The 25,902-nt window shown below is 43.6% G+C and overlaps 2 protein-coding genes across 5 annotated transcripts in view; both read right to left on the reverse strand.

Annotated features, from left to right (window-relative positions):
* lpgat1 (lysophosphatidylglycerol acyltransferase 1) overlaps positions 1-11,543 on the reverse strand; it is a 43,429-nt gene extending 31,886 nt beyond the window's left edge. For 2 of the 4 annotated variants that reach the window (XM_012820985.3, XM_031581166.2), the window contains exons 1-2: positions 11,383-11,543; positions 9,460-9,712 (exon numbers count right to left, since the gene is read on the reverse strand). In XM_012820985.3, coding sequence (XP_012676439.1) covers positions 9,460-9,697 — 238 coding nt within the window. In that variant the 5' untranslated portion in view covers positions 9,698-9,712; positions 11,383-11,543. The other 2 variants (XM_042709857.1, XM_031581167.2) reach the window with 2 other exon arrangements.
* A 154-nt stretch (positions 11,544-11,697) lies between these two features.
* ints7 (integrator complex subunit 7) lies at positions 11,698-25,900 on the reverse strand. The gene is made up of 21 exons (XM_031581163.2): positions 25,810-25,900; positions 25,626-25,724; positions 25,181-25,310; positions 24,804-24,950; positions 24,398-24,535; positions 24,209-24,255; positions 23,746-23,945; positions 23,303-23,425; positions 22,820-22,937; positions 22,410-22,565; positions 20,809-20,906; positions 19,733-19,972; positions 19,227-19,364; positions 18,758-18,964; positions 17,204-17,398; positions 16,454-16,557; positions 16,131-16,199; positions 15,329-15,461; positions 14,932-15,030; positions 14,522-14,707; positions 11,698-13,943 (listed from the first exon to the last, which is right to left on the reverse strand). The coding sequence occupies exons 2-21, from the start codon at positions 25,717-25,719 to the stop codon at positions 13,557-13,559; spliced, it is 3,009 nt and encodes a 1,002-aa protein (XP_031437023.1). The 5' UTR covers positions 25,720-25,724; positions 25,810-25,900; the 3' UTR covers positions 11,698-13,556.
* Positions 25,901-25,902: the final 2 nt, after the last annotated feature.

Consider the following 25,902-nt stretch of genomic DNA (forward strand, 5'->3'; position numbering starts at 1 on the left):
CCTGAATAAAAACCAAATCTGAGGTATGTGGCCATTGCCATTGCTCTTGCTCAAACACAGGTTTGCGATAGATCACCCCCCCCCCCCCCCCCCCCCCCCCCCCTATGTGCTGCAGTTCAGCTTAAGGTTTGTTCCTTCCCTTTTTCTTGCCCCTGTTGCTATTGTGCTTGCTCTAAGGGGGTTCAGGCTCTGGGTTCTGTAAAGCTCCTTGAGACAATTTGATTGATTTGGCGCTATATAAATACAAATTGAATTGAATTTAATCTTTCTACTTCTGGCTTTAACACCAAATCACCAGTTGACAGAGGATGTAAAGTGTTTCGAAAAAAAAAAAAAACCTTTTGTCGGATTTGTGTCAGTTATTTTTCATGCAGCTCTGAAGTTTTTAGGGGACAGGAAGCATGAGGTTACTACTGTTATATTATTACTAGCTTCCAATGAAGCAGAAATGAAAGTGTTCATGGTAACATTTCTAACCATGCCAAAAGTCCACTTCCTTGAACTATACCTCGAAAACAATTGTATCTCAAACAGCTTTAAGCAAACATTGCCAGGCCTCACAAAGAACAGCCTCTGTGTGACTGAATTTGACCAGGGAGAACACATAGTCCTCAAACATATGAACTCACACTTCTTATACAGTACTATTTGTTTAGAGGTAGTCATTGTTTCATTCATTTGTGACCAAATTGACTAACCCTTTACTTATTTGTAAACTAATAGGGCACTGTCTCATCTGCTCCGATAACTCGGACTGGAGGAAGAAATGCCTTGAGTTTGACAGACACGTCATTAAACACAATTAAAAAGCAGACCTCAGCTGGGGCTTCACTTTCGGCTGCCTGATTTATATTGGCAGCCACTATTTATGGAAGAGTCAACTACACACTGAAGTCATTAACCACCAGGCCCCTAGCCACGTATTGACAGCTAACACTAACACAACATTGGCAACAAAAGGGGGCAACAAGTCCTCCTCCACCTAGAGACAGAAAACACTTGGCAAGTACATGTGTGTGCTTCTGCACAACTGAAGAGACTTAATTAGTGTGGGGGAGGGCGGGGGGGGGGGGGGGGGGGGAGTAAAATGACAACAAACGTTGAGAACAAATACTAAAGGTTGATGAACTAAAAGGTGACTGTTTAAGAGAGGGGTTCCAAACACAAGCAACAGTTCTTGGTGGCGAATACGGACACACTCTCTCAAGAGACATGTGGGAGGCCGGACATTGATAATCCTAATCGATTGGGAACTGGATTGGTTTATATTGATCCCAGGTCACTTGTACAAGATGTATTTCAGAATCCAGTTTGAGAGTTCCAAACAGTGAAAGATGATGCCAGATCAGTTTCTTATTCGTTAAGCATGTTCAGTATTCCAAGCACCAATTTTCCACAGTAAGGCCTGATTCTATGGCCCGTGAAACGGTTCCTAGGCCTGGTTCCGATCCACTTTCTCAGTTCCAGGAATTTGAAAGGGCAAGCGAACAAAAAGTGTGTGCCAATCTCTGGTCTAGCTCCTGGGCTGTTGCTAGGAGATGGGACATCTGATCTGTAACCTTGCTGGGCTCATAGAAACTCGGTTTATTGACCGTTTTGTTCACGGGTGGTCATAATATGATAAATACAGACGGCAAACATGCACTTAACACCCAAGCTTACTGCAGTTCGGAAGTTACATGCGTGACTGACAGAACTCGGATAGATTGCATGGCCAAGGGCTAGCAGATCTTAGGAGAAGGAACCTCCATGCTGAACAAGTCTTCCATCAATCCATGAAGGAGGTTGTAATGACAGAAATGTGTTAAATTTAAAGGATCTCTCAGTAGGCCTAGCACAGAAAATCACACAACTCAAAGAAAATGCCCTGCGTTATAACCAGTGAGCGATACAAACAATATAAATTTGATCACAAACATTGACTTAGATGAGAATGAAGCAAACTACTTTCACCCTGAAGTCAACAATCATACACAATGAACAGAGTTTTAACCCAGAGAGCATCCCTGCTAAAAAAATAACATCAGCAGCACACAAGCCGTATTGTGTTAAAGCTAATCTGCTACAGTGAGAGCAATTGTTTGCTACACTGACTGGGGTCATAGTGGCTACAGTTATACTTAATAAGATCTCTGACAGGAAAATGAAAAAGAGAAACAGAAACAGAACTAAAAGGTGGAGAGAGGGAGAAAATTGATCGCGTCAAACAGTCTGGCAGAGAAAGGAATCATTCTAGACAGATGTTTTTTTTTAAAAAAGACAGCCTTTTGGCCTGCTCAGGTCCTCACAGAGGGAGGGGGGATGGGGCCTGGCCCAGGCACGGACTTTAAGGAAGAGTGTTATCGCATTATAAAGGAGCACTTCAGAAGACAAGGGCATGATGAGGGGGGCATTATTGTTATGCGAGTTAGGCTTAGGATTCCCTGCCGGCTCGTCTTTGTCTCTCAGTGAATCGCACTGTGGCCGAGGACAGAGGTCTAAGCAGCAAGGACAGCAATTATGTCCAGTTGCCTCGCTGAGACATGTTGAGACACGCTGAGAGAGTCACGTGAGACCGCGGAACGAGATGGACGTGTGAAAAAGCTGCTCTGCACAAACCCCCGAAATTAATCTGAATATATGCGTCAACTGAGACACGCCGAGACTGCAAATGTATTTTCAAAGCAGAACAAAAAAAAAAAAAAAAAAACACAGAACAGTGCCATGCAAAAAGGCTAACAGTTATTTCTGCTAGTATTCAAATAGAATTGGAAGCATATGCAAAAAGACTGTATGTATGTAATTCAATGGAATTGTGTCAAAGGTGTACAAGAGAGGATAAATGCCATTCCAAATCTGAGTTAACACTGCTGTTATTATAACCAGCCCATGTGGTAAGCACATATAAGTTGGTTATGGTTATGGCTAGGCTGGCAATCAAGTTACCATATTTCATACCATGATTTATAAAAATAAATATATTCTGGCGCCGCCTTCCTAGCTGGGAGTCATGGTGTTTCAGCGCTCGATCTACTACAGCTACGATCCGAATACACTGCTAAACATCAGTGGATCAATGGCAATTGTTTCATCTCCATCTTTTTTTTTGTCAATCAGAGGAAATCTGTGATTGCATACTCCGCGTAGACCACCTGGCCCAGAAGCAAAAGGTTTAGCACTACAGGCGTCAGTGAGTGGGTGGGCGCCCTCCTCAAGTGGAGGAAGGGATGACGGCGCACACATATCCTGGCCATCTGCAAGTCAAATGTGCGCTCTCTCTCAATGGATTAAATCAATCTACTGACCCAAGGAAGACTTCCAAAGGAACTCTGCCTCACTTCTTCTGTGAAAACCTGGCTGCTCTACATCACAGACGCCGCTGTGTATTTACCTGGATACCATCTCAATCAAAGGGAGCAGGTATGTGTTTTTACATCAATAACAACTGGTGCTTGGCTGCAGTAAAAGCATACCAACACTGCTCTAGTACTCTGGAATAAGATTGTATTGAGTGCAAACCATACTACTCCCCGAGAGAATTCCCGCCTGTCACCCTCCGCAAGCCCTCATTTTGAGAAGCACAGCACTTGCTGACTAAACAGATTTCCTCTGTAGTTCTTGTCATGGGAGATTTCAACTTGTGTAATTGCTCATGGGAACTGCCGAACTACAAACAGCTGGTGGCGTGTGCTACACGTGACGGTAATCAACTGGACCACTTTTACTCCACCATCATACAACATGCATACAGCTCAAATCTGCCCTGCGCACCCCTTGGACACTTTCTCAGATTGTTCCAGAAGATGAACATCTCTAAAGTTCGCACCCAAGTTCTACAGAGCCTCTATGGAGAGAGTGCCCACCTCCTCCATCGCTATGTGGTGCCCCCGTGTCCTCCCACCAAACACAGAACTGAACACATTGTGCGAACAGCTAGTCGGCTCACAGGCCAGGAAAAGGTTGCCAGTGAGTGTTCTGAGCCAGGAAACAGGCCAGTAGGATAGTGTAGGACCAATCACACCCGGCTCACTCCCTCATCAGAAAACTTCTATCCGGACGCAAGTTCTGCTCCATCAGGACCAGGACCATCAGACACTTGAACACTGTATAGGACAGTGCAACCCCTACTATGGACCCAACCATCCTGCCAGGACTGTACAATCTGTAGCATAATGTAGCATACATTATTGCTTAACTTGTGCATATATTCTTGTACTTAGCTTGTGTATATTCTTATTTATGGTTATTTTATTCTATTCTATTTTATGTTCCATCATATTTCTTCCATCTACTTTCTCCTTATTCTGCTATTTTACTGTTTCACTGTGCTGTATCACTTCATCAAATTTCTGAGTACATTTGGCAAATCAAAGGATTCTGATTCTAAACAAGCCAAAAACTGCTCTTTGTTGTTCCTTGAAAGTGATGAAACGCAACAGAGAAAACACTGGTCGAGTATCCACATGGACACTTTATAGAAAAATTATAATAAATAAATAATAATAATAATAAATTAATTAAATAATTCTCTCTCTCTCTCTCTCTCTCTCTCTCTCTCTATATATATACATTTATATATATATATTTTAAAGTGACTCAAAACCACAGCTAAGTAACCATGATTTGCGATCGATTTTATTTAACATAAAATCACTGCAATATTTTAGAATTCCTGCAGCCACAAATTCAGTCACTTTTAGCCGCAACAATCACTACAAACCCTTGCAAGATCCTGTAGGGACTGCCCTTTACAAAACACAGAAGAATGGAGAGCTAAGGCTTGAGGCATTAGTGTTGGTTCCTGCGCTTCACTTCCTCCTCTGTACTCCTCACCTAACTGAAGGCAGCACTGCTGGCCCAGCGCCCCCTCCATCACTCACTCCCTCCCTCCCTCCCTCCCTCCCTCCTTCCTTCATTATCTTTCTTGTTTGCTTGCACTCCCTCTTTTCTTCCTTCCTCTCTGGTGACTGGCGATCTGGCAGGACACCTGGCCTGCTTTCCAGCATGTGAAAGAGAGGGCTGTCGCCATCATTCCTCCTCGTACAACGCCCCCCACCCCCGATGAAATCAAGTTAACAAGTGAAGATGCCACAAACAAAGGAGATCTCCCATAATACCCTGAACCCTGCTCCTTTATTTTTAAGCAGGAGCATTAGGCCTAATTTAGTTTAGTTATAGACCTCATATACCAAGACATTACACAACAGAGGGGTATCCTCTCAATCCCCAGTTGTTTGTGCTTTAGTGGGATGTTTGTAGAATGGTTTCTGCCAATTCCTGCAATCAAATCGGTAAAACCCTACAAGCTCTGGGTTTCTATGAATGGCAATGCGGGTCGTCAGTAAAACAGAATAACTCCTACCAGAAGGACAGGATCGCACTGCACTATTATTACGCCACACTTCCTCCAGATTACATCAGTGCAATGAGGGGAATAGTCACGCAATGGCTAATAGTTCATTCTGGGTGACAGGAAAACAAACCCAGTCCATATCAATGTTTGAATGTTATGCTGGCCTATGACCAAGTCAGGATGACCACAAACTGAGGCCAGGACATGTCACCCTAGTCTTCCCACTGCTAACAAATAACAGAAAAATATATAAAGAAACTCTACCAAAACAAGCAGCAAAGCCACCTATGGAAAAATCATCACCCCAACTGATGGGAAACATAAAAACAGTAGTAACCATATTGCTGACGTGGAGCTGTGCTGCCTTAACCCCTGCAATCTTATTAGGCTTTGTGTGCGTGCCTCCCTGGGTCCTCTAAAAATCACTGTTCCAGCTGGCCCATTGGTGGAATCTAATCCTGAATCCCGCCCCCACGGCTCACGGCACCTGTCTGGCCTGGGAGTGTGACGGAGAGACTCGGGTCAATGGCTTGCAGCTGTGTCTGATCTGCGAGCACACACACACACACAACCCGACGCACAGTTATGCTCCCGACATGACACACAGCACAGAATAGCTCCTTCTCAGCCAGCTTAAAGAGGCGAGAGGACGGGCAAAGCTTGTGCTTCATGTGTTTGTGTGTGTGTGTGTGTGTGTGTGTGTGTGTGTGTGTGTGTGTGTGTGTGTGTGTTACTATGACAGGCCAGTGTGAAGGTCAGTGCCAAGCAACAGGCCAGTAATAAACTTGATAACCAAGATTCTCATTTCATAACATAACCTCTCCAAGCCAGTTTACAGTAACACTCCCATCGCCACCCACCTCTTTGTCCCCCCTCCCCTCCCCTCCCCTCCCCTGCCCTGCCCTGCCCTGCCCTGCCCAACATACACACAGAGCCAGCTTGTGGTACCCCCCCCCCCCCCCCCCCCCCCTGTGTCACGTGATAATGCAGCAGGAAGAAGAACCCCCTATCCCATGACACACGCCAGACTCTGCCAGGCTGGATGCCAGCCACAAGCTGCGAGTGTGCCGACCAAGCGCGACTGGCATGGGCAGACAGCTCTGATTAGAGAGGGGCAGGCCTACAAGTGAGGGCAGTGCGCGCGCACACACACACACACACACACACACACACACACACACACACACTATAATCAAATCAGCTGATTAGGTCATTAAGAATAAGGCTGGGAGGACAGTAAAGAAGAGAAATGAGCAGAGAGAACAGTACGCAACTAGAGAGGCAAGGGGAGGACTAATGAATGAATGGAGTTGGTAACACGGTGGTGGTGGGAGCGCGTGGCCGACCGATAGGGGAGAGCAACATTAACTGAACGGGTAACGAGGACAAGGCAGGTAACGAGAGAAGTGAGAAAGAGAGACGAGAAGATTAACGCGAGGTGTTTGTAACGCGAGGAAAGAGGGTTAATGTGAGAGAAAGCCGAACGAGCGGAGTGGATGACCTTGGGGTCTCCGACAACAAGGAGCAATAGAGTGGTTTTGGTTTTGTTTCGTTTTCATATAGTACGCCTTACAATTAATAAGGAGCTTAAAGGCCTACCCACCCTTTAGTTTATCAAACAGTCTGCTATCATTTCAGATTAAAGGCCTACTTATGCCAGTACCTGGATACTTCTTCAAAAAAGAGGACAATCTCTTGTTTGAAAACCCCAATAAACTGGTAATTATAGGTATTTATGTTATGTAATTAAAGAGTAAATACAAAACTTAGTGTCATTGTTAAATTCATTCAGTAAGGTAATGCCACCTCAGTTTAGCTTGTGTGTGTGTGTGTGTGTGTGTGTGTGTGTGTGTGTGTGTGTGTGTGTGTGTGTGTGTGTGTGTGAGAGTGTGTGTGTGTGTGTGTGTGTGTGTGTGTGTGTGTGTGTGTGTGTGTGTGTGTGTGTGTGTGTGTGTGTGTGTGTGTGTGTGTGAGTGTGTGTGTGTGTAGAGACTAGGGAACAAAGAGTGAATGCTGCCTTTGAGAATCCCTACCCGGTATCCTAGAGACAGTGATTCACCCGTGAGCACATACACCCTCTTCCGCACCAAGTCTGGGAGTTTGCATTCCCAGAATGCAACTCCCCCGACAACCAATGCTCTAGATTTGCCAGAACCTTCTGACTTTAAGTCATATAGAAAGAGAGAAAGAGGAATATATATATTTTTTAAAACCTCTATGCCTGTTATTCAGACTAGAATGAAGTGAAGGTCACCTTTCTCAGAGAGTGCGATTGGAAGCACAGACAGCACGCTCCCAAGATGAGCTCACTGCTTGCTCGGAAACAGTGGGCAGTTCCTCAAAAGGGGACATGGTGACAGTAGCTCAGATTATGATATACCTGGATTGTGCAGCGTCATATACATTACTCTGAGCGAAACAGACCAACAATCACACTTCTCTGACTCTATGGATGCTCAAGGCTGTTATCAGGTCGCATCTCAAGTGAAAATGTCTAATAACCTTTTCACAAACGCTACAAAGAATCTGTGCATTAACTTTGGAAGCACATACAGCCTAATACATTCTCACACACTGTCAGAGACAATAAAGTTTGATCGTTTTCCCTGTTGGATATCACATTTATTCACTTCTAAAAATCTTGAAACCAAAGCAATCCAGGGTGAGCAGAATAAGGCAGCACCTTTACTTTCTGTCTGTGACCCTTTGACCCTGCCATAGAGCGAAGCATGGAGGTGATGTAACATTGTAAACACATCTTGACTCAAGGAGAAGAGGTACAGAATACATGTGAGTGCAACGCCATTACACAATGGTGACAAAGCAGAGAGTGCAGAGACAGCCTGGTAATGTAGTAACTGATAGAGACTGGACCTCCACAATCTTCTTCTTGAAGACATTTGTACGGCATGTTGGCCATCTTCAAAAGTTTAAACACTAGCAGCACTTCTTAGAGGCGGAGCATACTAGAGAAAGGACTGATAGGTACATAAATACGATGAATGACTAAAAAGATGGATGACTGCAGCTGGGTCAGATTCTGATACAGAAGTAAAGAACAGAATCTCTCATTGATGAGCAAAACGAGAGAACTGGAGAGCATTCATTCGCACATTCATTCCTGCAGAATCCAAGGCCGCAGCGGCCACCACACACCAAAGGTTTGCATTGCTGGTATATATGCAAACATTTGCAGGACAGATTACTGTTGTGTCATTTACAATGACTCTCTTTGGTGCTTCTTCGATCCTTCAGTCTCTCAGTTGTTCCTCTAACTCAGCTGGCAGAGCCTGGTGACAGCAATGCCGGGGTCAGAGGTTTACTTGCTGCTGGGATGCACTGAAGCATGCATGGATTTCCTTTACTGCAAGTTGTCCCCCATAACAGCGACAGCATAATAACTGGTAAGGCTGTCCCTTGACCCAAACAAATGCTCAAAAGATGTTAGCCGAGCTCTACTGCAACCACAAAAGGACTTTCACTAAGTAATTACAACCACTACTAACGTTGTTCTTCCTCAACCACTACCACATCTCTAATGCAAAATAAGGTAATGAGTCCACAGCTACCACAGAAGCACAAGATAACTGAAAACAATGGCTGCTGCACAGTGCGAAGGACATAAATATACAGCACCAAAGCTTGGTGTTGCATAGGAGGACACCTCTGCATTATTTAACAGCCACCCTTGTTGCCACCATGTCCAGACACTTTTCTATTTTGTAAGCATTTTGCTAGCAGCATGAGTGAAACCAAACACTGCGCGTAAGATAACAGATGCCTCTAATAAGCAAGCCAATGACAGTAGGTACAACATACATTTCTGTTCAAGGATAAGGGTAAGGGATAGGGTTTACATGACTGTGAAAGCCTGCATCCCGAAAGCATAAGTCAAATTGTCATGATGGTGGGAAGATAACTGTAATAACAAAATACAGCAGGATTTAAATATGTCCCCCCCCCCTTTAAGGTCAGTTTAATGATTGAAAGTAGTAAATAAAATAGCTGCATTCTATGGCCATTCATCATTAATTAAAACTGGGACTTAATTTGTGGCCGATAACATAGGAGTTTCAAAGCCAATCAAGCAAAAAGAGATGATGCAGCAACAACAGCGGAGCACTCACCTGTGTAGCCAGCCGACCATCCCCAACAGGAAACCATCGCTAACAACCACTTGAACATTACTCCTTCGATGTGCCAGAAAGTACGACTGTCCATTATTCTCAAAGGTTGCAACAGAATTAAGTAGAGGCAATAGGAAGGGATAGCAAAAATGTTATTTAAAAACATGAAGACGAAACGTAGTAACGCCTTGAACAGAATCCAGCCCAGTTTGCCGGCTTCGTCAAGGAGGGATGCCATCCTGCTGTTTCCTGCCTGTGAGAACAAGGGGAAAAAAGCAGTTAACAGAGCAGTGGAGAGAGCATAAAAGTTACTGAAAACAGTTAATTGACAACAACACCATCGTGTAAGGCAATCTACAGAAATATTTGTGTTATCAACTGAACAATATACCCCTAATTTAGTCATGAATGCCCCTTTCAGCTGAACTGATCTACAGTAACAACTGAGCGTTTGGATATTAGACCAAAGAAGCAAAACATTACCTCTCAGGAAGGGTCCTTGAGGTGGGTTAACGGTGACTTTGGTTATAAGACTTCAATAACGTTACCATGTAGGCTATCTGAGGTCGCTCACAACTAAATGTTATCCTAGCTATGTATACACTCATTTAACATGCCAACTATGAATGGTTGCCAGCGGAGTTGGTCACCTCCTTCTAACCTGACAATGATATTGATCAGAAAACCAGAGATATGATGGCGCTCCAATCAACTACTTATAACGTTACTGTTACTAGTTAGTCACTCATACAAGGGTTAGAATATAGCTAGGTCACTGCATGTTTGCAGAATGAAGCTGTTACTCAAGTTACCAAACCTTTTGCGCAGTGATGGCCTGGAGAAAGTATTTTTTTGAGACAATAGTTGGGTTTGTTACGAAACATTCAGCGGTCTTCTGAAAGGAATAAAAAACCACGTCCTTCAGAGCCCCGCATTTTTAATCCATGATGCGCAGGCCACTCGTGAGAATGATGCCTTGGAAAAATATTACTGTGATTGCGCCCATTTTGACTGACAAATTATATGTATAAACAAGTAACAATACAATCTGCGAAATGATTATAAACGTGCCACCAAATAATGTGCTTTCCACTCGAAGGAAAAAAGAGATTCTCAACAAGCTAATATAGCTAGCAACCTCGCGCTAGCTATTCTGGAGGCGCAGGGCATCCATTCGGATTTATTCGCCAGCAAGTGCCATCCAATTCACTGTTTTGGCCACCTCAAAGCAATACTTAGAACTATGATCAGATCGAATTCGATCTCTCAAATGTTCGTATTGACTGCTTGAGTGTTACGGTTATCTTGCTGGCCATTTTAGGGATATAACGGTCCACAATTGACTCGATAGCTAACTTGCTAGATTAACGTTGGCTAGCCAACCAAGATAGATGGATAACGTTAGCAGTTTATGAACGTAGTAGCTAGGTACCCATCCATCCCCATTAAGTTTCCAAGATATCTAGCGGGCTGGTTAGCCACCAAGAAAAAAAAGCTAACATTACCGTTAGCTAAGCCAATAACACCTTCCGAAAATCATCTTCAATCTAAATGACCAAGACAAGTAACTATAAGACTAATCTAGCTGATGTATGTATCAAAATTCGGTATAAACTGCAGTCAGACTTAACGACAATAGAGGTTCTCTTTCATCATCTTATTAAGATAGCTAATGATAATATGGGCTGTTTCAGAGGTATGTCTATCAAGCAATCGCTTATAGAGCAGAATGATAGCGAATATCCGTAACTGTGCTAGCTAAATATCAAACGTGACATCATTTATTCGACAGTGTTGCGCCGCATGTTACAAACGCAATCAAGGTTAGCTACAGAGGGACACATTTTCGAGCATCAAATCGCTGGTGACAGAACTACACTGGTTTCACTATAGCCACCACCGAGCTCCGTCTACATTACTCACTCAGTCTCACTGTCCCCGTACAAATGCCGGACGATGACACTAGCCAGCTAAATAGCTGGCCAAAGATGGTTGTATGTCGAGTCACATGAAGTTTTTATGACAGACATTTCAAGTCTAATTATTTTTCTCCTGTCGCCGGCGCGTAGTCAATATAGCCTCGTTGACATTCCTCATTCCCGTTTGATATCATGCATAAAACAGAGTGTCTCTCAGTCAATGGCACGCGAATAATTCAATCGATGCATGAGCTAGGGATAGTTCCAAAGCATTCGGCTTTAAAGTTGATAAGTTCTTGATTTGCCTTCGTCTTAAATCCAAACGGGTTAACGCAAAAGAGGTAAGACCATTCCTTTATTTTGCTGCAAAATCGAGGCCCGTTTTAAGGTGTAATTTCGTGCATGTTGGCTTTCTGGTCAGCCCTCTAGTTTTGCGGTTATTAGCGATTGGATGATCAGTTCGACTCTGCAGCCACCAGAGGAGAATCTCTTTATGACGACACCACTAACAGCGGGCGAGCACACATATGCGCAGGCGCCGCTCCTTAGCTTAACGAAACATCCATAGAGCGTCGACCCCGTTCTCCATTCCTCACCCTTAATGGACAAACTGTGATAGGTTAGCTTACCCGATTCCGCATTTAAACAGGTCAACATTTTTTAACACAGGCTAATTAAAAAAAGTTTCTTGCTAACGAAGAGTATTTAGGCTACATTGGTTTTAGTTCATGAGGGGACCTATCTGCGTTCATGCCTTAGGCCTACCTTAGCTTGAGGTATAGGTAACTGGACGCCTAAATCCAGTCAGTAATGTGATTTAAGCAATATACTTTACAAGACATCGCCAAAATAATATCTAATTAGAAATGCTTAGTCTTACCAATACAGGAAGAAGTGCTTTTTGCTTTGGCTCGATTCAATTTCATCAATTCATCTTGTAGACCATGGGCTGTAAGGTGTTCGAGAAAATTAGTTGGGCTATGTTGTAAATTGATATTCTATAGGTCCGCAGTCAGTACATTAAAGGGAAAAAAAATAAACACACCCGTGTCTTGTTTACGAATCAAACATGAGAAGTTAGAAATACGTTGAAATCTGATTTCATCTTGCTTGCAAATTCTGGCGGGCTGGACAGTTTTGCACAACACTGGCACCTCGTGTTTGTAATAAGATTTGTATGACACATGGAATTAAACCATTTCAAATGTATTATATGTCACCTTTTAGCCCACTATTAGGGATTTTAAATTCTTGTGTCGTAATATGAAGTACATGGATAAGAAAAATCCTTTCATAGATTACCGTGGCTATTTTTAAAAGTAATCAGTAGCTACCTGGACTGTGTCCAACTCACAGCTTTCCCTTGAGATTTAAAGACATGTCATCATTGGCAATATCCGACGGGGTGCTGAAATGACCCTTTGTTCGTTTGACTGGTCGTTATCTCGGTTGTCATTGGACTTACATTCGTTGTGCCCATAGACATAGTATACTATGTATATGGTTGTGCCAACCCAGTTTGCTAACGCCATGACATCTTCACAATGGCTGTTGTTTAAAGATATAAAATAAAGACCGTTCATTCATTGGCAGATTAAAGGGGGCATGTTTCACTACCATAAAGGTCATTGGCAAGAGAAGATTGCCATCCTCACACAAAATGTTCTCCAAACAGGTTACATGAACAATGGTACCTTTGTTATGTTATTGTTATGTTAGCCTAAGCATAGATATACTCTGACACATTTACAATAATGTATTTACTATGAATGATATTCTTAACAGGGACATACCTTTACTCAAAGTGGTCTGGCATCCAGAAAGTTTTGCACTGTGTTTACTTGCTTCAAAGCAAAATTGTACTAAACACCTTGATACTAGGAAACAAATTGAGAGATCCTTTTTTAATTACAGTGGTATCAACATATGCCTCTACATGTTCCATCAGATCACAAACAAGTAAAAAAAAAAAAAAGTCCCCGTTACTCCAATTTGATGAAGTTACATAGACTGGAGTGCTTTGTGTGGTTTGAACTTTGGGTCCAACAAGAAATGGTCCATATGAAGTTTGATCAGATACTACAGTTTGAGTAAATCAGGTAAGATGCGTTCTGATGTCCTTTTCATTTTCATGTGAGACTATTCAGAGCCCCTCCGGGGTCCCCCTGGTGGCAATTACTAGAAGCGCCCATAGGCACTCCTCTGAGCGGCAGTCTGGGCTGCAGCCTGCTGGGATGGTTGTGGCTGCTGCTGAGGCTGTTGGGATTGTGGCTGCTGCTGCTGCTGTTGCGGCTGCTGCTGCTGTGGTTGTTGCTGCTGCTGCTGCTGCTGCTGCTGAAGCTGGTGCCTAAGCTGCTGGGAAAACGGGTCCTCCATCGACTTCACGGACACGACCGAGCGCGGCCCTGTCTTCCACTCCACCCCACTGTCGTCAACCACGGACGCCTCCACCGTGACTGTGTGGCTGCCCAGCACCGAGAAGTTGAGCAGGAACTGTGTGCTGAAGTAGTCATTGTGAGGCTCCACCCTCTGCTCAATCTCATTGGTCTTTGCCTCCAGAGGTACCTGACGACAGAGACAAGTTTAATTCCGTAGCTCATAGCGTAGGCTTACCACTTTTTTTGTGAGATGCTGTTATATTACGATGATATTAGTTGAAGTGACTGATTATCAGTATTTCTGTGTGCACTTTTGGATTATCTTGATATATACAATAAGAATTACATATTAATAGCTCCTTGTGCATTTTTGTGACACTTTTTACAGCCAGCATTTGCTTTCCGCCCTCAATTTTTATTTCAGTGCCTGCATATATATTTATATAGTATATGTGTGTGTGTGTGTGTGTGCGTGTGTGTATCAATTTCATTAGTGGAGACGTTAGACAATACTGGATGTTTAGATTTTTTTAGATCCTCACTTTTAAGTCTCTGTCAATAAAAACAACTGCTAAATAAATGTAAATATATATCAGATCAAAAAAAGTTACATTTCAGGAAAATCCTGATCAAATATTCCCTGTGCTGTGCTTGTTGCTTTGGGATACACCAATATGCTAATTGATTACATATCATGGAAAAGTTAGCGTGTTATTCCTTCCTCTGCGCTTCCTCTCCCATGGCCGTGTGTTCATTGTCAGTTACCTTTAAGTCGGGTCCTGTCTTGCTCTGCAGTGTGGAGCTGACATTTAGGCAAACTGACTGGATCTTCCGGAACAATCCAGGGTTGGAGCCATGCTGCACCACACCCTCCACCTTCAAAGCCATTAGCTGGTTGTTTTGCACTGGTATTGGCTCACTTGGTGTCCGTGGTGATGGTGAGAGGGCAAGCTGGAACCAAGAGTGCATCCATTGTCAACCATTTACATTATGCATTATTATATGATTATATATGCACCACCATCCACAGAATAAAATGGATGGTATCAGACACTGACAGTAAAGGTGAGACACTAAAAAGGGTTAAACTACCAGGAGATCTTTACAATTATTGCAGATTAAATTATAAACACACACCTGAGCACTTGCACATAACACCTTTATAAAGGACTCACTTTAATGCTGGTGGACTGAAGCTTCTGGAAGAAATACCTCTGGAAAGACAGCGGCACCTTCAGCAGAGCTATCACAGCATCGCACAGACAGGCAGTGTGCTGAAAGAACAAAGGGAAAGGAGAGATGGAGAAATCAGAGAGAAATTGTGTATATTAGTTGCCTATTGATTACCTTCACTGACCTGGTGAGATATAGGCCTCTATCCCTCAACCCCCAGTTATTCATTTTTACGTGCACAATGTACCAAATGTTCCATGTAAAGACAAATACAGAACTTTGAATTTCCTTTGGGGATGAAAAAAGCTGCATAGGTAGGTCCCTTGCCATTGTCCCATTTTTTTCCCCTATTCTGTGTGTGTGTGTGTGTGTGTGTGTGTGTGTGTGTGTGTGTCTCACCAAGTACGAGACGGGTGGGTGTTTTCTGCTGAGGTTCTCCACCTCCTCGAGCACACGGCTGAACACGGCCATCATCTGCCTCTCGTACTGGCTCTCCGTCTGCACCGCCCCTGCGCCCCCGTACTCTTGGAAACTGGAGAGAGGAGGAATGGACAAAGAAAGGGGATGAACGATGGTGATTGAAAAAAGAGCATGAAGAAAAAAAAGAATCACTGCACATTAACACCGTCCCCACATCACTCGACCCTCCGAGGAACAGTATGTCCAGTACACTGAACATAGACACTGTAGCAGTAACCTCAATACTTCATAGAGAATACACTCTGGGGTTCTGGGGAAAGGTTGTTGATATTTGAGCTCAACAGCCAATCAAAATGCAACCCTCTCTTCTGTGCTCCTGAGGCAACGTGTTGATTGGCTGAAATTGTTTATGGCTTAGTCCAAGCATTTATGTTTGTCTCTCATTTACAGAGCCAGGACTGTATGTGAACACCAGAGTTATTTTGAGTGCACACACTGAATGGACAGGTGGAGGACTGTGAGGAGCAACTCTCTGAATTTAACAAAAAAGTGTATTGGATTAGAATCGCAGACTGCATGTTTAAGCCGAGCACATGTTTAATGTAAACCAAGTTGTTGGGACGCCAATGACTAACGTTTCCCAGAACTCTGTGCTGCTAGTATTTGCCTCTGATGTGAAATTGAGATGTTGCCTGAGCATCACTAAGTGTGATTCTCTACCCTGTGAGATTTAGGCACAATCCAAAGAATAACAAATCTTTCAGACAGAGTGCAAACCTACCTGGCTGTATGCGGGTCAAGGATGAGGGCCTCAATCACATGGGACACCAGCAGGCAGCTCTGCTGTTGACTAACCATCAATTAAGGCTCAAACACACACTGAGCATGCCCAGACATACACTTCCTATTTGCACAACTCAACTGGTATTGCACTGCATCAGCAATTGTCAATGTCACTCTTTTGATTCCTGATCCGATTAATAGAGGCATTAACCTTAGGCTGAAAGCATCTGCTCAATCAGTAATTGTTTGAGTGGATATAAAGCTGGGGAGGGGGGGGGGGAGGCTGAACAGATGCTAACATGAAGTTGTGACCAAGGATACAGCTCCACGTTGCGCAGAGTAGCGGAGTCAGCATCAAAGGACGATTGGTACAGGTCAGCATAGCGAGCAGCCAGACTCCTGAACTCATCGAGGGACACTTTCATCTGTGCAAGACAAAAGGGAGGGGGGGAGTAATGAGGTTCAAAATGGAGGTGGAGTAGATGGAGGGGAGAGAAAGCAAACAAAAACAACAAACAAAAAAGACAATGTTTGTAAAGACCCGTAAAAGATGTGCAGGAGAAGATAGAAAGATCAAATATTTAGAGGAAAAACACAGTATTTAGTATTGAGACAGAGTCTGATAACATATTGAAGTATGTATATGAACACAAACACAAGAGTGTGTTGTCAGCACCAGCTTATGTCGAGTATGTCTGCCCTCACATGTGCATGCCTAGAGTGTCAGACCGCAAAAGTGTGTGCATGGGTGCCTCAGGAGTGTGTGTGTGTGTGTGTGTGTGTGTGTGTGTGTGTGTGTGTGCGCGTTTCTCTGTTTGCACAGTTGGTGCCCATTCCCTCATATTACAGATACAGTGATGGCAAGACCAGGAGGCAGACTGGTCATCAGTGGTGTGTATGTGTGTGTGTGTGTGTGTGTGTGTGTGTGTGTGTGCGCGCGTTTCTCTGTTTGCACAGTTGGTGCCCATTCCCTCATATTACAGATACAGTGATGGCGAGACCAGGAGGCAGACTGGTCATCAGTGGTGTGTGTGTGTGTGTGTGTGTGTGTGTGTGTGTGTGTGTGTGTACCTGCAGAGAAATGCGCCCGCAGCGCTGCAGCTCGCTCCCTGATGTGAGGGCAATGGAAGTGGCTATGGCAGGAGGAGGGCTGGTCTTCAGGCTGTTGCAGGTACAGATGAGCTGGGCCAGAGCCTGCAGCGTGTCGATGCGCAGCTTCACGAACTCACACTGGAACGTCAGAGGGCTCAGAGGTGTGCTGGCGGCCTGGACATTGACACACACACATCCAACACATTCAGTGTTCACACATACGCTAACTATATACAATGCTTACAGCAGGACACATTTTTTTAGGATTGAGCCAGACAGAAAGGCCAGACAGACAGTAACATTGACTGTATATTGTGTATCTTTATACACATTCTTTGGTCAGTACACCCATATCCTACCAACAAACAAATAGACCCTCATTGACAAATATTTTTTTTTCTCTCTCGCTCACCGCTGAGGCAGCAGATGATCAAATGTGAGGTATCCAAGCTTGTGTTAACGTGTTGTTTTATGCGCACCACTATCTTTCAAGGTAAAAATGTAACTGGAACGGAGTTTGCCTTTCCTGTTAATGAGTGCAAATGACAAGAATCTGTGGCTGTTCTTTAACAAAAAGTGTTAACACACACAATTCTGTCCCTGATAGTCTAAAGGCTTGTAGTGTTTGTACACTGATGCAGGCTATTTGTAGACCGCAGCTGTCCTAATTAAGTCGTAGTTTAGGCTAGACTATTTGTTTGGTGAGAAATGTAATTAATTATCCACTAATTCAATGAATACTATGACATCAAAATTTGTATGACTTTATTATGTCCATCTGTAAGTGCGTGTGTTTTCTTTATTTTCTGCAACCATAATAAACAAATGGCCTATGCTACCGCACACACAGGCCACAGCCATAATCATCATGCACCAAGCGCACATGGCAAAGGTAAAGACACAACATATTCAAATTTTATTGTAGAAATACATTGTATTAACAAACTTAAAATGACAATAGATTATATTTAAGTAAACATTCAATTGATTGATTCTTAGAAATAGGCTAACAGTCTGTATTTGATTTCACATTCAAAGTGACCGTGTTATAAGCCTATAACTCTGCAGACCTTGAGCTTAAGTCCAAGAGCATAGTGCAGTGGTTTTCTCCCTCTGCAGGCAGCCGTTAGTGTGTTGTGTGTTTTAGAAAATACAAAGAATTAAAATCTCTGGTTAAATATAACAGAAACTGCGGTTAATACGTTTGTTGAACACATATTCTAGTCAACACTGCTGACTACAGAATGTATTTTTCCCCAGTCGTGGGGCTTGGCCGTAGGTGAAGCTCTGCTAGTGAACTGTTATCTCCAACATATATCGTGTGTTTAGCTGTTGTTTTTGCAAGCTGTATGCATATTATGTACATGCTATAAGCTACTGTACATTTACAAATATACCTTATGTCTTTTAAGATCGATTGATGTCTTTTAAGGCCATTTACAAATGCACTATGTGCAAGGCTCTCTTTGGTACACACACACACACACACACACACACACACACACATACATATAGACATACACACATACATACCGTGAGGGAAGCGATGCCCTTCTGGTAGGACCTGAGAGCCTCAGCGATGGCAGTGGTGGTGGCACTGTAGTCTCTGTCCTGCAGGTCACTCAGGCACTGCTCGGCCTGGGAGAACTCCTGCAGGCTGCTGAGCCAGAAGTACAGGTGCTCCGACGCCACGCGTGTCCGCACGCTCTGATAGAGCTCACTCGAGAACGAGTGACAGCCCTGGAGACATAGAGGAAGCAGGTTAGAGATGGTGGTACGTGCTGAGTATGTCTTCACTATGCAGAGATCCAGCTGACACAGGTCAGTCACAAGCCTTTGGCTGAATGTTTGATGTGTGTGTGTGTGTGTCTGTCTGTGTGGATATATAAAGTGTATGACTTTGAGGTCCATGGACGTTGTATGTCTGTGGGTGCATCTCAGAGAGTGTAGATACGTGTGTGAGTGTGAGGCCCAAATGGATGTGTGTGTGTGTGTGTGTTACCATGCGTGATGCTTGTCTGGCGATGCGGTAAACGGTCCATCCGTTGGCAGCGTTCTCAAGCTGTTCCCTGATCACTGACTTCACTTCGGCCGACAGACGCGACTGGCTGGCCACAAACACCACAGTTGCCAAGGAGACCTACGTAAGTACAAAGAAGAGATGAAGAGAAACAGGACAATGGCTGGCCACGTTGGTCTGCAGTAAAAACAGCACCAAAGATGATAACACCCAAAGAAGACAAAAAGACTGAAAGTGGCTGATGTGATTTAAACCACCCATTTTCTTATTTGAAGATCAGTAGAATTGGTATGGGAATTAAAACTGACAATCATGAATTAATTCTGTAACAATTGTATGGTACTGATTAAATGCTTATATTTAGTGTGCTTTGTGAAGAAAGACATTAATATCATCACACAACGAATCACTGTGGACTCTGAGATGTGGAGTAACTGCTACACTTCAGCTATTACTACTGCAGATGTGATATACTACTGTAGTCTCACCAGTAGCTCCTGCTGGTTCTCAGAGCTGGAGTGGCCAGCGACCCTGTATAGGTCAACTACATCTCCCAGCATGCCCTCGCCAAGCACGGGCAGCTGGCTGGCGACGGCGGCGAGAGCATGGCACAGGTGCACGCGGGCAGGGTCGCAGGCGGAGCGAAGCTGGCACAGCAGCAGCTCCACACACACCTGTGCCAGGTGAGGGCGCACCTTCAGCATGCGCACTAGGGCCAACAGCGCCATCTGCAGGGGTGAAGAGGAAGAGCAACAAAGGGGAGGGAGAAACATTAACATCAAGTGTAGAGGAAAGAACAGTTGCCAGAACAAAAAGATGAGTCTTTAAAAAGTCTGTGTCGTTGTAGTCTCCGGGATGTAGCGGTAGAAGGTGGCAGAGTCAAGAAACTGTGAACTACCAATATGGGATGATTCATCAATTGAAATGATTTTGTCCAAGGAGAAACGGGTAAACCTCAACATCTTGCAAATCTACACATTAAGGCCGAAATATACTTCTACGACTCCGTTTCTCAATGGTCATGCAGTAGCCTCGACGGACTCGTTTTCATTTATGGTTGTGGGTGTTGAAAAGCAATAAAAAAAAAAAAAGATGGCGACTGACGAAACTCCGTAGATGGTCGTACTTGTACATAAAAGTTGTTTGTTTGAGTTTTTTTTGCTTAGATTTTTTTTAAAGTTACCGAGAAATAGACACTATGCAATGTAAAACCCCCGTTATTGTAACTGAAAAATACGTCTGGGGGGATTTGCGAGGTGTCTGATCCAGCTATCTAATGTTGGCATACTACTACCCACAAGGTAAACAGTGATGTATTGACGGATAGACGAAGACGGATAGTTACAAAATTTGGGAGGTGCACGTCAGGCCACGGAGAGGTGCTCGGAGAGGGTTTGCCACGACGGAGAGGGCTCTCCGTATCTCCGTAAACGGACGACCATAAATCTGCCTTTAGTCTCAAGCATCCCACTTACACAAGATAACATTTCTACTCAGCTCATCTCAAGACAAAAGATCTTTGATGGATATTTGTGGAGTAGAACAGATGTAAGGACCCACACACCTTGAGAGTGGTCTGTGCCGTAGCGCTGTCATCTTGACTACAGAGCACCATCAGAGACTCCACTCCCATGACAGTGTCCTGCTCCAGCTGAATCACATCTACAGAGAGGAGAGAACATTCTAGAATCAGATTTGCATAGGAAGAGTAATGCTGCTCAGGGCAGTAGTAGGAGTGGTTTGTTTTACTCATAAATGGAATGGAAAAACAGGAGGTTAAAGAAACCCCAATTGGTTACCGTAATTTCCGGACTATTGAGCGCACCTGAATATAAGCCTCACCCACTGAATTTTTCAAAAATAATTATTTTTAACATAAATAAGCCGCACATGTCTATAAGCCGCAGGTGCCTACCGGTACATTGAAACAAATGAACTTTACACAGGCTAAAATTAATATCAAAAGTAATACAATAGTGATGCATATTATTAGTTTAGCCAGTTACGATAAGTGCACTGTTGCTTTAAGAGAGCACAGTTGCAAGAGTCAATCAGAAGCTAGAACGTTAGATTGAAGACAGAGAGATAGAAGAAAGACGCTAGTTTGAAACCAGTGAGCTAAAGAACTTGAAGACTGGATTTGTATTGTAGTAAACTTTTATTTTCTAAAGTGTTTTGAGTTGTGTTCTGTCTATGCCGGTAGACTGTGGTTATTTTGACATTAGTTAAGTTATTGAGAGATACTGAGAAATCGCGTGGAGCTAAGCATCCATGCGGCTGCATCCATGCTAGCATCCTAGCTCCACAAAGCCACCGTAACAGGTATCATAATCCATAAACTAGCCGCGTCATTGTTTAAGCCGCGAGGTTCAAAGCATGGGGAAAAAAGTAGCGGCTTATAGTCCGGAAATTACGGTACACTTACAGAAAACCTGACTTGGAAAAAAAAAAAAAAAAAAATACAACTGAGGATACCCTTTCCATTCCATTTATGCTGAGGTCCCAGAGAGAAAGAAGAGAAAGAAGGAAAAGAAAAAGAAAAATGCAGGACAGGGAGGAATCTCATCTAAAGGTGGGGAATATCATGACTGCAGTTTTCTATTCCAACCCAGCAGCAGCAGCAGCAGCAGCACACCTAGGATGCACTCCTCATTATTTCCCCTCTGTGAAACACACACGTTTAAACTTGCAGGCAGGGGAGTGTGTCAGGATGTGCTCCTCATTATAGTGTGGAGTTTTGTTGACATGTTGGCATGTGAATGGACTGTCTGAGGTGGTGTTTTTTTTTTTTCAGCAATTAAAAGTCCTACTCTGCACTGGACACTTGAATGAAGGTGTATAAGGGCTTGAATGTTCTGGTGTGGAAATTCAAGACCTGATACAGTTACTTGATCAGAGGACTGTAATTACTCCCATTATGTGACCCCCTGCGCTGTCTGGTTTTGCTTTATTAGTAGAACAACCTGTGGCTACAAAAGCCTTTGTGGACACAACTACCTTTGTGAACCATGAAAACATAAACCTCCCAGACTCAGCTCTGACTAATGAGATAAGGAATTGTATTACATATCAGTGTGTTATGGCCAAAGAAAACCTGTGCAGAAAATGAGAGCTGATAAATGATGGTATTTTAATATGCAGAGATGCGTGAGGAGCTTGGCATACCTTCAGGCGAGTGGCGGCTCTTCTCAGGACAGGAAATGACAATGTTGGCCAGCACAGTGACCCCGTGGGCAGCCACGGGCAGGTTGCTATGGTAACAGCACTCCTGAGCGAGACGCACCAGGTCTGTCTGCCGAGGGGAAGGAGAGGGACAGCCTCCTACAGAGGCACAGGAGAGAAATGTTTCTAGAATGTTCCATCTAATGTTACGTGGCATTCTAACAACTTTGAATAATCAGAAACTGTCTATCCTTTCCTTGAAATAATGAAATTATTTAGAGTAGATCTAAGTTGCAATGTGCAAATTCTGCTTATATTCTGTTCTGATTGGTAGACAGTACCTAACAGTTGTAAACATTACAATGAATTGTAAATGATGAATGAAGAATTATGCAGTGTGGATAGTTTCTCACCTGCTCCAGAGCTCAAGTACTGTTTGATGGCAATAGTTTCAGAGAGGGCAGAGAGTACGGACAACATGCCCAGTTTCAGACTGTTGTAAGGACTGCTAAGAGCGCACTCACAGAGCGTCTACACACACACAAAGAAAATACAAAAACCTGTTGGCACATATCTATTCACAGATCATGTACGTAATCACCAACACCCACGAGTTTATGTAGGCCAAACACTACCAAGAAATGATAAAACCATGTTTATACACAGTATGTACACATCAAATTTGAGACATAGTGGGGAGTGCAAACCTGAAATTAAGCACAGTACTTTTGGATTGGAAAGTACATCTACTTTGCTCTAAGAAGCACTGGACCTTCTGGTCAGCAGCTACTGTAATCTTGTGTAATTATGCATCTTTGGAAATCCCTGTCAGCTCGTGAACAAGAAAGAACACAATGGTATGTATGTGTTTGTGGGAGTCTGTCTTTTCTGCATACCTGTGTGTTGTCCCTGGTCCACAGATGTGGTGCTTTCTTTGCGATCAGCTTGAGGTCCTGAATGCAGAGTCTCTTGATGGCCTTCCTGGGGTCCTCCCTCAGGTACTGCAGCAGCAGCTGGATCTGAGGAGGAGGTGTGTGTGTCGTCACATTGCATAGACCATGATGTATGCAATCACAAAACAATCAACACATAAAGGGTCTAAGTATAGTCACAGCCGTGATCATGACAGAAGATGACAAGGCTTAATAACATACGTATTCATTCATTAGTTGTTACTGTGAGCTGTGCGAGTAAGCCAACAAGCATGTGACCAGAAGGGTAAGAGAAGTGTAATGGCTGTTCTGTTTGTCGGTCTCTGTTTCTGTTTCTCACACTCACACACACACTCGACACACACATACACACTTGCGCACGCGCGCACACACACACACACACACACCTGTTTAGGAATGTCGATGAGCGATGCGGCAGCGAGCTGAGTGAAGGTGTGGAGCGTGACGACCACCATGTGGGTGGAGGGGTAGGAGGAGAGGAGCTGCTGCAGAAGCTCCCGGCTGGTGGAGGCCACAGAGGCGTCGTGGTGCATGTGCTGCAGCACCGGAATCAGCTTGAGCTTCATCTCCACGGGGGTGTCAAGCCCTGACCAACGCACACACCCGGGTTATTACATGTTAACATGGTACGAACGTTAGCACAAGAGCTACACTGTCCCACACACACACGGACAAATGTCAGAACCAACAAATTACTATAAAAAAAAATGTGTTCTAAAGAAGTAAGCATACAGGACATTCTAATGTTTCAGGTACACGCATACAGACACACACCTACACAATCATGAACACACTCGCACAAATTACCTAAATGAATGAAAACGCACACAAACATACACCAATTATTACCTTGAATCATTTCACTGAGTTTGTTACAAATGCCCACTGCAAAGTCTCTGAAAATAGAAAAAAACAATAAAACAGTTACAGTACCATGCTCCAGAATACCAATGACACACTAGATAATACTGATACACCTGTATCTGTTGGGTTTGTCGAGCAACTGTCTCATATAAGAAAGCAGGTAGCCAGACTCACTTTGACTGGGCGGCAAAGCTCGCTGCAGCGAAAATGGCTGCCTCCACCTCCACGTTGTCATGAGAATCCAGACTCTGGCGGACACTGTGGTGGGCGTTCTTCCGCTCAGGGATAATGGTAGCCAGGCTGCCCCACATTCTTCCCAATAACAAACAAACAAATGAGCATGAAAAAACCAACCAAACAGATATTACATCATCAGCCAGGAAAAGTTTTTTCTGTCAATAATAACTTACATCTGTGGACAGAGGTGTACATGTGTGTATGGCCATGATAAAGAAAAGGACTGCTTTAAATGAACAAGTTCTCCACTGCAAGTAAGGAGAGTTCTTAGAATAATGCGCAGTTAGCATGTTGCTTATCCAGGATAACCACTGTTACCCACACAGAGGAGGTTGATGATTACCTGAGGGTGATGGCTCTTGCCACTGGGTCATTACTGTGAATGACTGAGAAAACCCTTTTGACAAACTCATCAACATTAAGAATCTTCTCCAGATGCTTCTCACTCTGCTGGGTCACTTTCAGCACACACAGCCGCAGAAAGTTGTTCCTGATGTCAGGGTAAACAAAACATGCAAAAAACACATCTCAATCACCATGGTGCCCTTCCCCTGTGGTGAACAGACCATACACTTAGGATGAAAGATTAGCATTAATTAGAAGATCAATATCACGAATGTATTTTGTCCAAACAACATATACAAGTTTTATATATATATTTTCGGCCACGGTTGTCTTACAGCAGACCAAAATCTCTTTAAAACGACACTAGATACACACCCAAGTCTGAAGATGTCAGCCAACTTCAGGAAAGCAGAGTTTATCAAAATTGGGAAAGGGTATTTCTGGAAGAGCTTTGGGAAGAGTACCACCGCTTCACATTGCTCTCCAAGCTTGCCAGACCGCAGTCCTGTCAATTGCAAGTAATATAACGTTGAGGTCATGGCATCTCACTGAAGTTGCCCAATACTATAACATTGTCAAGTTGCTATATTGATAGCTTAGCTACGGTGGCCATTAAAAGTCCCGTAGCGGAACTGCCACAACACCAGGAGCACAACAAAGAGTAACTCTGGTGCAACCTTTTTTAGAACTACTGAACGTTAACAGCAATCACTTAACCTAAAAGTAAGGAATACATGCTTTAGCTTGCTAACATTGACGATGAACTTGAAACAGTGATGCTAAGTTAGTTAGCCAGTGTTATGTTTTCAGAGGAGCGCACCTTTGTCTAACTCCATGAGAGCCGAATTGGCGTCTAGCTCTTGTTCACCATATCCAGCTTCCGATAGGAACGAACGCGCAGTTGACAACGACATTTTTACTGCAATTTAAGACAAAGTTGTAAATATTATTCATAAAACCTCATTCAAAAGAATGAATAACATGTTTCACTGAGAGAAGAATACCGGAAATGACGTCCCGAAAAAGACGGAAACGGACACCTTGGGCGAATCAGAAACAGTTGAACAGAAATGACGTCATTTTAGCGGGTAGTTTGT

Source organism: Clupea harengus, chromosome 15 (assembly GCF_900700415.2).
Source record: "Clupea harengus chromosome 15, Ch_v2.0.2, whole genome shotgun sequence".
Classification (NCBI taxonomy): domain Eukaryota; kingdom Metazoa; phylum Chordata; class Actinopteri; order Clupeiformes; family Clupeidae; genus Clupea; species Clupea harengus.

Excerpts from the sequence above, each read along its gene's own strand:
- ints7 (XM_031581163.2), bottom strand. The coding sequence starts at position 25,719 with ATGTCGTTGTCAACTGCGCGTTCGTTCCTATCGGAAGCTGGATATGGT. Across the intron at positions 23,946-24,208 it reads ACTCAGTGAAATGATTCAAG|GGCTTGACACCCCCGTGGAG; the intron begins GTAATAATTGGT and ends TGCGTTGGTCAG. Across the intron at positions 19,973-20,808 it reads CGGCACAGACCACTCTCAAG|ATGGCGCTGTTGGCCCTAGT; the intron begins GTGTGTGGGTCC and ends TCACCCCTGCAG.